The 12,384-nt window shown below is 44.5% G+C and overlaps 1 protein-coding gene across 7 annotated transcripts in view; it reads right to left on the bottom strand.

Annotated features, from left to right (window-relative positions):
* The window catches only part of TP73 (tumor protein p73), a 256,858-nt gene that overhangs the window by 164,710 nt on the left and 79,764 nt on the right, over positions 1-12,384 (bottom strand). For all 7 annotated transcript variants that reach the window (XM_077458234.1, XM_077458233.1, XM_077458228.1 and 4 more), the window contains exons 2-3: positions 5,843-5,938; positions 2,885-3,008 (exon numbers count right to left, since the gene is read on the bottom strand). In XM_077458234.1, coding sequence (XP_077314360.1) covers positions 2,885-3,008; positions 5,843-5,938 — 220 coding nt within the window. The remainder of the gene's footprint in view (positions 1-2,884; positions 3,009-5,842; positions 5,939-12,384) is intronic.

Genomic DNA, 12,384 nt, shown 5'->3' with positions numbered 1-12,384 from the left:
GGTCTGGAAAAGTCCCAATGCACCTAGTGTAAACGAGCCTTTAAAGTGATATTAAAGGTTTGGGTTTTTTTTTTGGTTTGTTTTTTTAAAGCCATGTCATACTTACCTGCTCTGTGCAGTGGTTTTGCATAGAACAGCCCCAATCCTCCTCTTCTTGGGTCCCCCGCTGGCGCTCCTGGCCCCTCCCAATTATCTAATGTGTGCTCCCTCCCGAGCCCCGCTCTAGGCATCCATAAAAGACACATAGAGCTGCAGCTCAGCCTCTGTTCTCTCCTTATTGGCTCACTGGCTGTACGTTTACCCTCACATGGGTGTACTCTGTCGTATGCCCGTGTGAACAAGGCCTTAGATACACTCTCAGTTTTTTCCCTATTGGACACACATTGATTAAAAGAAAAACATCTTTACATAATGTCAAGTAAGATATTAAAGATCATTTAGGCTTCCCATAAAACTCAAGCCCTGACATTAACCCCAAGATTAACTTCTGCCAGAGACAAATGACCTCACAAGGAAAGCATGGGCACATCTCAATTTTGGAAAGTGATGTACATGGAATTCTTTAAATAAAACACAAAAAAAATGCAGTGAACATGTTTGCTTTGAACCTCCAACATGTCCATACTGAGTCAAATCACAACTCAAGTTTTTTTTTTTCTAAGGTAGATTTGTGTGCCAACTCTGCGTGTTCAAGCAGAAACTTTTCTCAAGTATCTCAGAAATACTTTGCTACCCGGTGGGAGTCTGTGCCAGGTTCATGCTTGGACAAGGTCCTACCTCGGTGCTCATTGCCTTTTGTAGGCCTTAGAGTAAACACAACGCCTACATGTGCCGAAGAAAGTCATTTTTTTCAGTGGAATGGGACTCTGTCTGAGCAGCCACGCTCAGTCAAGTTCTGAAGTTTATACCCGTCAAAGGCCTGGAGGAAACCATCATGTAAGGTGGACCCAATGGCTCAGAAACAGCGCTAGTCTTTGGTGTCCGACTCCTCAGCCTAGTGCTTTCAGCACAGGAAACGAGTGAAAACAACAACGTGCTTCAACAATTCTAATGTCCGATTTATTCCTGATGTTAGGTGGATCAGTAAACGTATTCTGGAGAATTTAAAATGGCCCCAACGCCACTACGCTGGTGGTAGTTCTCTTAAAGGGTTAGTTCACCTTTACCAAAAAACTGCCTATGCCAGTCATGGGGAACCTTGGCACCCCAGATGTTTTGGAACTACATTTCCCATGATGCTTATGCACTCTGCAGTGTAGTTGAGCATCATGGGAAATGTAGTTCCAAAACATCTGGGGTGCCAAGGTTCGCCATCACTGCCCTATGCGGATAAGGGGCATCTGTAGATAAGAGCAAACTGTGCAGCTCTGACTAAAGTGGACTAATGCCCTTGCTATAGGTGTAGGCCACTTCCATACCTCATGAAGCCTGGCTAGGACGTTCCTAGGAGAGGCCCAGCTGTTACTGTTCACGTCCACCATCACAGCAGAGAGCTTTTATAACACTGAGCTCAGAGTTACTGCATCAGGGGGAAAAGAGCATGTGAGGGGGTTCAAATTAAAGGAAGAGCTCCCTCCTGTGGTGGTTAAGTGAGTAGTAATGACTAAGCCTCTCTTAGCATGTCCAGGGAGTAATCTAGTGAGTGTATACCCACACTGCAAAGGTTAAAAGTCTGGGGCAGAGGTCTCCAAACTGCAGTCCAGGGGCCAGATGTGGCCCTTTGCTTGCTTTTATCCAGCCCCTGGGGCACTATTGCATCCACTGATACCAGCAATGTGGCCTAATCCCCACCACTGACACCAATGAAGGGGCATAATTCCCTCCACTTACACCAACGACGGGACACAATTCCTCCCACTGACACCAATGATGAGGCACAGTGACACTGATGATCCGACACAATTCCACCTAATGACACCAACAATGGGGCCTAACGACACCAATGGGGGGTACAATTTCTCCTAATGACACCAACGATGGGGCACAATTTCTCCTAATAACACCAATGAAGGGGCACAATTTCTCCTAATGACACCAATGAATGGGCACAATTTCTCCCAATGACACCAATGAAGGGGCACAATGTGCCCATTCATTGGTATCATTTGGAGACATTGTGCCCCTTCATTGGTGTCAATGGGAGAAATTGTGCCCATTCATTGGTATCATTTGGAGACAATTTCTCCCAATGACACCAATGATGTGGCACAATTTCTCCTAATGACACCAATGATGGGGCACAATTTCTCCCAATGACACCAATGAAGGGGCACAATTTCTCCCAATGATATCAACAATGGGGCCCAATGACACCATCAGACACAATTCCTCCCAATGACACCAAGGATGGGCTACCATTCCTCTTGCTAACACCAAAGATGGGGCATTGTTTTTGCCCATTGACGTAATTTTCTTTTCTACTCCTGATGGCCACAGTCTGGCCCCCCTAAGGTCTGACAGATAGTTCACATGGCCCTTTATTTAGAAAGTTTGGAGACCCCTGGTCTAGGACAGGAGAAGCATTTTAGCTTACCAAATCCTCTGCTTCCTGGCAGAAAGCTCTACCCCATTCTCAGGTAATGGACTGTCCTTCAGTGTCGTCTTGTCCAACACAGCATTGTAGACCCTTGATGGTGTCAGGGCCTGAGACTGCCAGAGCATGGGAGGTCCAACAGTGCAGAGGATCAGGTAAGTAAGTCTCCTTTTCCATGTCCACTAGACCTAAACATGCTTTAACCCGATATCCAAGACCCAACTTTACCATAAATTTCACCTGAATTTCCAATTAGACCCACAACACTTTTTCTTGTTTAAACAAATCTGCACCATTTCCCTGCAAAATGCATTGATTGTTCATTGCGTATAGAGGTCACATCACACCCACCATGATTGACTGGTTCATGTTCCTCATCTGGTATACGTCCATGTTGACCTCTGTCCGATTGGTCACCTCCGTATTGGAGTGGCTTGTCGACTGAGGCAGGTCAAAATAGTTGCTGTCCGGTTCCCTGAAAGCAGAAGAAGATAAAACAAGGTGTGATATTCCATATGTCCTCAGGAATCTACACTGGTTATTAAATTTCCAACAAGCTAAAGCGCATCTATAAAGCCCCCCAAAAAAATGTTGTTTTGTATAGCATAGGAAGGGTTTACAAATCCTGGCTGGGTTTAACTGCTGTCCACGGCTCAGTTACAGAGGCTGCCCCTCACCTTCTTCTGTCCCATGGACAAACTTTTTTTCCCCTATAGATAGGAACATCCCAGATCCCTTGTTAATCCTGCCCATGGTCCTCATTTCCACATTATGGGTGGGCACGACCAAATCAAACTCACTTTACAGGTTGGTCCAACCCAGACCCTACGTCTAAAGCAGCCTTTCTCAACCTTTTCAACACAGAGGAACCCTTGAAATAGTTCTCCAGTCTCGGGGGAACCCCTGCTAAAAATTAGAAATCTATAACTCATGATACATTAGTGTTATGGTCATTGGGAAGAATGGTCCTTACACTTTTGGTCATTGGGAAGAGTGGTCCTTACACTTGTGGTCAGTGGGAAGAATGGTCCTTACACTTGTGGTCATTGGGAAGAGTGGTCCTTACACTTGTGGTCAGTGGGAAGAATGGTCCTTACACTTGTGGTCTTTGGGAAGAATGGTCCTTACACTTGTGGTCTTTGGGAAGAATGGTCCTTACACTTGTGGTCATTGGGAAGAACGGTCCTTACACTTGTGGTCATTGGGAAGAATGGTCCTTACACTTGTGGTCATTGGGAAGAATGGTCCTCACACTTGTGGTCATTGGGAAGAATGGTCCTTACACTTGTGGTCAGTGGGAAGAATGGTCCTTACACTTGTGGTCATTGGGAAGAATTACCTCCTTACAGATAGCTAAAAAGATCAATGGTGTCAGTGGGAACTTATCTGAGAGGCAGAAATTGCCCAATGCTGAAGGAACCCCTAGCAAGCTTTGGAGGAACCCTAGTTGAGAATCACTGGTCTAAAGAGATGGGGACCCGACTCCTCCAAGGCCAAGCTCTAAAATGTTTCACTGCACCCACGGTGCTTAGTCATAGGGGTCTATGACTAAGCTTTGTGGGCAAGGCGAAATGCGTCAGACGCATGGCCTGGGAGGAGTCGAGGTGAAGCCACTTTCACTTTCCTTTGTTACCCAGGCTGTTTTTCCTGGAGTGAGGTGTTTTATCCCCCTTTCTTCCCATGCATATATAGAGCCAGGATGAGCTCTCTCAATGCTGGCACTTACAATCAATGGTAGTTATTGAAGCATTGTTGGATCTTTGCATGAAGCAGCGCCTGGGAGGTTTTAAATGAAAGTGTTTGATTCACCACCAGTGATAGTTTTGTGAAAATCATATTCAAAGCTTTATATAAACTCCTTAATTTTAAAGTGGTTGTAAACCTCAGGCATGAAAACGTATTTCTCTACAGTGCGTACTTGTCTCAATCCAGAGCGCTAAGGCTACTTTCTCACTGAAGCGTTTTTCAGGCGTTTTAGCGCTAAAAATAGCGCCTAAAAAACGCTTCCTCGCCTCCCCAGTGTGAAAGCCAGAGTGCTTTCACACTGGGGCGGTGCGCTTGTGGGACGCTAGAGAAAGTCCTGCATGCAGCATCTTTGGGGCGGTTTGGGAGCGCTTTATAACCGCTCCTAAACCGCCCCTGCCCATTGGAATGAATGGGCAGCGCTGCTGAAGCACCTGCAAAACACTTCCACAGAGCCGCAACACGGGCGCTTTTCACCCTTTTTCCGCTAGTGGCTTAAAAGTGCCACTAAAATAGTGGTAAAGCGACACTAAATCTAGCCGCTATTTACCGCTAACGCCCACACCGCCCCAGTGTGAATGTAGCCTTCATGTCATTTCTGTCTGCTGCCTCCTCCCTCTGCTATCTGCATGAATCACTTCTGAAGAGCGTTCCTGACACCAAGAGAAAAAAGGTGACAGGGGAGGAACCTCCAGCTGATTGACAGCCTCAGCTCTGTTCCTGTGAGCGGTGTGGAGGGGGGGGGGGTGTCTTTTTCCTCCAATCGGCTCTCAGAACTCCCCCTGCAGAGTGCAACTACAGCTCTCTGCCCCCTTTTTTCAGAACTCTCAGACAAACTTTAAACAATTCTGCACTTTGAGCAGATGTAGAAAAGGGAAGACTGATAGATAAACAGGTACAACTTATGTAGGAGGATTTTTTTTTTTCATCTCTGTGTATCACCTGAGGCCAGTCACTTCACAGGGTATATTTAAGGGTTTATAACTACTTTAAATATCACATACATACATGAATCCTTTTTGTTTTATTCTGCCTGTAGTTAAGATATTTAACTGCAGGGCAAACAGGAATCATACATGCACACAATCTACAGTTGGCTTACTTCACTGTCCAGCTAATGCAGGCCCCACTTTAAATACTGAGCTAAGGCCACACTATCCTGCAGTTCAGACTGGGCCAACAAAACATAAAACCTAAATATCTAATATAAAGAAACCTCAAGCGTATGAAATGACCTACTTTGGCTTGTTGCCCAAGTCATTCGCCTCTATGCAAGGCTGTCTTTAATGCAGGGCAAAGGGGGCAACTGCCCCAGGCCCAGTCATTATTGTGGGGCCCAAAGCAGCTGCCCCTTCAGCCCGCCCTTGTTTGTTTTTTGGGATGTTGAGGTGTACAGCATAATTACATGGCGTTGTGTGGTGTGGTGTGGTGGAGGTCTAATCAATCAATTAAAGATGGCTCTGCCTCTAGGACTTCATTCTTGATCCTGCCCTGAACTTGTACAACGTCTATTTCCCTGTCAGTAATAATAGATTTTAAAACAAATAACCCAGAACTGAAACTTACAGGGTACTCCAGAGGTGCTCAAAAGTCGTCCCTTCATCAGCCGGAGAAGAATGGGACATCTTCACCGAGGGGGAGTCAGACAAAGGATAGATCACTCTGTGGCCAGAACACAGACACAATTATCATTAACACAATCAGCATGCACAATCCCAACACACCGACATAAATGATCTCATATACATTATATCTACATCTCATGATACATTATATGGCTGAAGGTTTGGTGACATCTTAGACATTATTGAGTGCAGGGGTTTCTGGTGAAAGTTGCTGTAAATTTTACAGCATGCAAAGACCTATTAACTCAGCCCGTCTAAACCTTTTCAACACAGAGGAACCCTTGAAATATCTTTCCGGTCTCAGGAAAACCCCCACTAAACATTACTATATCTGCAACTCAAGATTCATTAGTGTGATGGTCACTGGGAAGAATGCTTCTTAGCCCTTGTACACACGGTCGGACATTCCAACGGAAAATGTCCGATCGGACCGCGTTGTCGGATAATCCGACTGTGTGTGGGCTCCATCTGACTTTTTCTGTCGGAATGTCCGATCAACAAAGTTTGAGAGCTGGATATAAAAAATTTTACGACAACATGATCCGATCGGACTTTGTCCGATCGTTTGTAGAGCATTCCGATCGCACAATGTGCCACGCATGCTCAGATCAAATTCCTAGACCAAAGCTATTGGCTACTAGGCTGAACGTAGTCCCGTTGTAACCAAATAACGTCACCACGTTACGAGCAATCGGATTTTCCGATAACTTTGTCCAACCGTGTGTATGCAACACCAGTTTCGGACAAAATCAGTCTGAAAAAATCTGATGGATTTTGTTGTCGGAATGTCCGACCGTGTGTACAAGGGCTTACACTTGTGGTCATTCGGAAGATACAGATAGCTAAAAAAGCAACCTCAGGGTTAAACGTAACCCTGGATAAGAAACCCTGCATTAGTCCAACCTTCTCTACCTTTATACTCCAGAGGCACCCTTGATAGAATTTTTAGGTCTCAGGGAACCCTTGCTAAAATGAATTGGAGGTCTGTGAAAAGAATGCCTCTTGCATTGGTAGTCAGTGGGAAGAGAGGTCTGTGAGATTCTTCTCACAGACCTCCACCCTTACAGTGGTGGCAAGAACATCACCCTTACAGCTAAAAGACCAGTGGGGTAATGTTGGTGGCTTTGCCAAGTGGCATTATATCCAGAACTATCCAGACGCCATCATAAGGGATGTCAACCAGCCACAACCCAAGTAATTCCCCCCAATAACTTTCTGGTGGAACCTTAGGCTTCAACTGAACCCTGGTTGGGAATGGTTGTATTAGTCAATTGTGCAAAAAGTTTGGGGAAGGCCATCTTTCTGTTCCAGCATGCCTGTGCCCTGTGCACAAAGCCAACTCCATAAAAACATGTGTTGACATAGTTTGAGTGTAGGTAGAGTCCTTTCACACCTAGGGTCCAAATGTGGATGCCTTTGCAAATGCTTGGTTGTCTCCAGTGAAGGGTACTGTTAACACTACTATATACAAAGTAGTTTTAGACAATTGTGCTCTTCCAACCTTGTGGAAGCAGTTTGAGAAGACCTTTTTCTGTTCCATCATGACTGTGCATTGTGTACAAAGCCACTCCATTAAGACATGGTTTGACCAGTTTAGTGTGGAAGAACTTGAGTGTCCCGCACAGAGCCCTGACCTCAACCCTACTGGGATACATTGTAACACCAATTGAGATCCAGGCCATTTTGTCCAACATCAATTCCTGACTTTACCAATGATATTAATGTACACAAATTCCCACCGACACACTTCAAAATCTTAGCCCTTGTACACACGGTCGGAGATTCCGTCGGAATGTGTCCGATCGGAGCGTTTTGTCGGATATTCCGACTGTGTGTAGTCTGCATCGGACTGTTTCCGTCTGAATATCCGTCGGACCAACTTTTCCAACTTGCCGGAAATATTTTCCGACAAAATGCTCCGATCGGACATACTCCGATTATGTGTAGAGAATTCTGATCGGACAAAGTGCCACACATGATCAAATTCCTTCATCAAAGCTATTGGCTACTAGCCTGAACGTAGTCCCGTCGTAACGAAATAACGTCATCACGTCGGAATTTCTGACAACTTCGTCCGACCGTGTGTATACAACAGTTTCGGACAAAATCCGACGGATTTGGTTGTCGGAATCTCCGACCGTGTGTACAAGGGCTAAGATTTTGAAGTGTGTCGGTGGGAATTTGTGTACATTAATATTTTCAGAAGAATGGAGGCTGCAACAGGAAACTCCATATTAATGCCTATGGTTTTGGAATGATATGTCAACAAGCTGTGAAGAACACAAACATTTGACCGTATAGTGCAGTGATTCTCAACCAGGGTTCCTCCAGGAGGTTGCTAGGGGTTCCTTCAGCATTGGGCAATTTCTGCCTTTCAGTCAAGTTCCCACCGACACCAGTGATCTTTTTAACTATTTGTAAATAGGGAATTCTTCCCAATGACCACAAGTGTAAGGACCATTCTTCCCAATGACCACAAGTGTAAGGACCATTCTTCCCAATGACCACAAGTGTAAGGACCATTCTTCCCAATGACCACAAGTGTAAGGACCATTCTTCCCAATGATCACAAGTGTAAGGACCATTCTTCCCAATGACCACAAGTGTAAGGACCATTCTTCCCAATGACCACAAGTGTAAGGACCATTCTTCCCAATGACCACAAGTGTAAGGACCATTCTTCCCAATGACCACAAGTGTAAGGACCATTCTTCCCACTGACCATCACACTAATGTATCATGAGTTGTAGATTACTCATTTTTAGTAGGGGTTCCCTGAGACTCGAGAACTATTTTTCAAGGGTTCCTCTGTGTTGAAAAGGTTGAGAAAGGCTGGTATAGTGTATGCAACCTTATTGTATCTCCAGTCAAGTCATATCAAAAGGCCAACTTTAAACAAATAGCTTAAAGACAGTGGAAACCGATATACAGGAAACCCCTAAATCTGGCACAAGTTGCGTAATGGAAAAGCACATTCTGATGACTCCCACCACCCCATCCCTGCACAGCAAACAGCGGGTGACCACACTCTAAAACCACAGTTCTGCATCCTATGTGTCAATACTCAATACCCCACCCTGTCTGGCTTTTTGGATTAGTAGCTCTGAGATATTTCCGTTTCCCGCCCTAACTGAACTCCTGAACTAGAATTTTAGGAGTTTTCAGGGAAAAAAAAAACTGTTTGTATTTTTTTTCTTGGAGTGACTCTTTAACTCTTCTCTCTCATCAACGAACCCAACCCCACTATAGTTTAAAAAGCTGCAACCCTTTCTCTGAAATTTGCAAACATTATCATTGCCAGTCACATGTAGGCTTGTGCAATTTGTTTCGTAACTAATCGAAATTCGGGCCGAATTTTGCATCTTTCGGACATTCAAATGCATCCGAATGTCCGAATAAAAAAATAACGAATAACAACGAATACAAAAGAAATATAACGAATTAATTTCGACATGATTCGGTAATTCTTTAAAGATCTAATGAAACAAAAGGTCGGCTCAAAGTAAATCTTATAGTCCAATCAGCTAATTAATTTTGTGCCGGAGGATGGATTACTGGCAAAGCGCATTCCTGAGAACTGAGTTAGAAGGGTGTTGTACTGTATTTGAGCCGAGGAGAAGAGACGTCGTCATTGTGTGTGTTAAAAGATTCAATAAACAAACGACTTTCCAAACTACGAATCATTATCACGAATATCTATACATACATAAATAGCGAATTTCAACGAATACGAACGAATGAATTCGACACTCTACGAATAATAATGAATTATCCGAAAACGTATTAACGTAACATAACGAATATAACAGAACTAAATTATGTATTTTACGAATGACAACGAACCGAAACTAAACGGAATTTTCCGTTGTGCACAAGTCTATTCACATGCAGCAACTGCCACATGGTCCTCTGTGCTGCCCCTCCCCCTCATCAGATTAGGGCCGGTTTAAAAAAATAAATAAATTAAAAGTCAGCAGCTGCAAAGACTGTAGCTGCTGACTTTTAATAAGCACACTTACCTGTCCAGGGCGCCCGCGATTTCGGCCGCCCGAGGCTGACCCGTCCCTCGGTCTCGGGTCCCGGCGCCGCCATTTTGGCTAAGGGAAACGGGCAGTGGAGCCGCAAGCGCTTTGTGAATGGGGCACGCTGTGTTCTGGGACACACAGTTCCCAGAACACAGCGCGACCCATTACCCAGAAGACGCCGCACGGAGGAGAGAAGACCAGAAGATCTCCGCGGAGGAGGAAGAGGCAGATTAGGATGATGTGCCTAGCAACAGGCATTTCTGGTAAGTAAAAAAAAAAAAAAAAAAAAAAAATTCTCATTTTTTTTTCAGATTTTTTTCTAATTTTTAATGTATTTTTTTTTTTTTCAGGGTGGCCCTCCACTTTAATTCACAAAATTATCATTCAGGTTGAAGTAGAACTGTGGCAAGGCTATGGACATTATGTACAGTGCCTTACAAAAGTATTCACCCACCCTTTGCTTTTTTTACCTATTTTGTTACATTACAGCCTTTAGTTCAATGTTTTTTTTTTTTTATCTGAATTATATGTGATGGATCAGAACACAAATAGTCTAAGTTGGTGAAGTAAAATTAGAAAAATATATAAAATACATAAAACTAATTTTTCAGAAATAAAAAAAACTGATAATTGGCATGTGCGTATTTATTGATTCATTGTTATGAAGCCCATAAAAAGCTCTGGTGCAACCAATTACCTTCAGAAGTCACATAATTAGTGAAATGATGTCCTCCTGTGTGCAATCTAAGTGTCACATGACCTGTCATTACATAGACACACCTTTATGAAAGGCCCCAGAGGCGGCAACATCTAAGCAAGAGGCACCACTAACCAAACACTGCCATGAAGACCAAGGAACTCTCCAAACAAGTAAGGGACAATGTTGTTGAGAAGTACAAGTCAGGGTTAGGTTATAAAAAATATATCCAAATCTAGGAGCACCAGCAAATCTATCATAACCAAATGGAAAGAACATGGTACAACAGCAAACCTGCCAAGAGACGGGCGCACACCAAAACTCACGGAGCGGGCAAGGAGGGCATTAATCAGAGAGGCAGCACAGAGACCTAAGGTAACCCTGGAGGAGCTGCAGAGACTGGAATATCTGTACATAGGACCACAATAAGCCGTACGCTCCATAGAGTTGGCCTTTATGGCAGAGTGCCCAGAAGAAAGACGTTACTGTCAGCAAAAAACAAAATGGTACGTTTTGAGTTTGCAAAAAGGCATGTGGGAGACCCCAAAAATGTATGGAGGAAGGTGCTCTGGTCTGATGTATGGAGGAAGGTGATCTGGTCTGATGTATGGAGGAAGGTGATCTGGTCTGATGTATGGAGGAAGGTGATCTGGTCTGATGTATGGAGGAAGGTGATCTGGTCTGATGTATGGAGGAAGGTGATCTGGTCTGATGTATGGAGGAAGGTGATCTGGTCTGATGTATGGAGGAAGGTGATCTGGTCTGATGTATGGAGGAAGGTGATCTGGTCTGATGTATGGAGGAAGGTGATCTGGTCTGATGTATGGAGGAAGGTGATCTGCTCTGATGTATGGAGGAAGGTGATCTGGTCTGATGTATAGAGGAAGGTGATCTGGTCTGATGTATAGAGGAAGGTGATCTGCTCTGATGTATGGAGGAAGGTGATCTGCTCTGATGTATGGAGGAAGGTGATCTGCTCTGATGTATGGAGGAAGGTGATCTGCTCTGATGTATGGAGGAAGGTGATCTGCTCTGATGTATGGAGGAAGGTGATCTGCTCTGATGTATGGAGGAAGGTGATCTGGTCTGATGTATGGAGGAAGGTGATCTGGTCTGATGTATGGAGGAAGGTGCTCTGCTCTGATGTATGGAGGAAGGTGATCTGCTCTGATGTATGGAGGAAGGTGATCTGCTCTGATGTATGGAGGAAGGTGATCTGCTCTGATGTATGGAGGAAGGTGATCTGCTCTGATGTATGGAGGAAGGTGATCTGGTCTGATGTATGGAGGAAGGTGATCTGGTCTGATGTATGGAGGAAGGTGATCTGGTCTGATGTATGGAGGAAGGTGATCTGGTCTGATGTATGGAGGAAGGTGATCTGGTCTGATGTATGGAGGAAGGTGATCTGGTCTGATGTATGGAGGAAGGTGATCTGGTCTGATGTATGGAGGAAGGTGATCTGGTCTGATGTATGGAGGAAGGTGATCTGCTCTGATGTATGGAGGAAGGTGATCTGGTCTGATGTATAGAGGAAGGTGATCTGGTCTGATGTATAGAGGAAGGTGATCTGCTCTGATGTATGGAGGAAGGTGATCTGCTCTGATGTATGGAGGAAGGTGATCTGCTCTGATGTATGGAGGAAGGTGATCTGCTCTGATGTATGGAGGAAGGTGATCTGCTCTGATGTATGGAGGAAGGTGATCTGCTCTGATGTATGGAGGAAGGTGATCTGGTCTGATGTATGGAGGAAGGTGATCTGGT

Source organism: Lithobates pipiens, unplaced genomic scaffold (assembly GCF_037356315.1).
Source record: "Lithobates pipiens isolate NorthernLeopardFrog02 unplaced genomic scaffold, aLitPip1_a1.2 Scaffold_27, whole genome shotgun sequence".
NCBI classification, from domain to species: Eukaryota; Metazoa; Chordata; class Amphibia; order Anura; family Ranidae; genus Lithobates; species Lithobates pipiens.
This window is presented reverse-complemented; position numbering and strand designations above follow the sequence as displayed.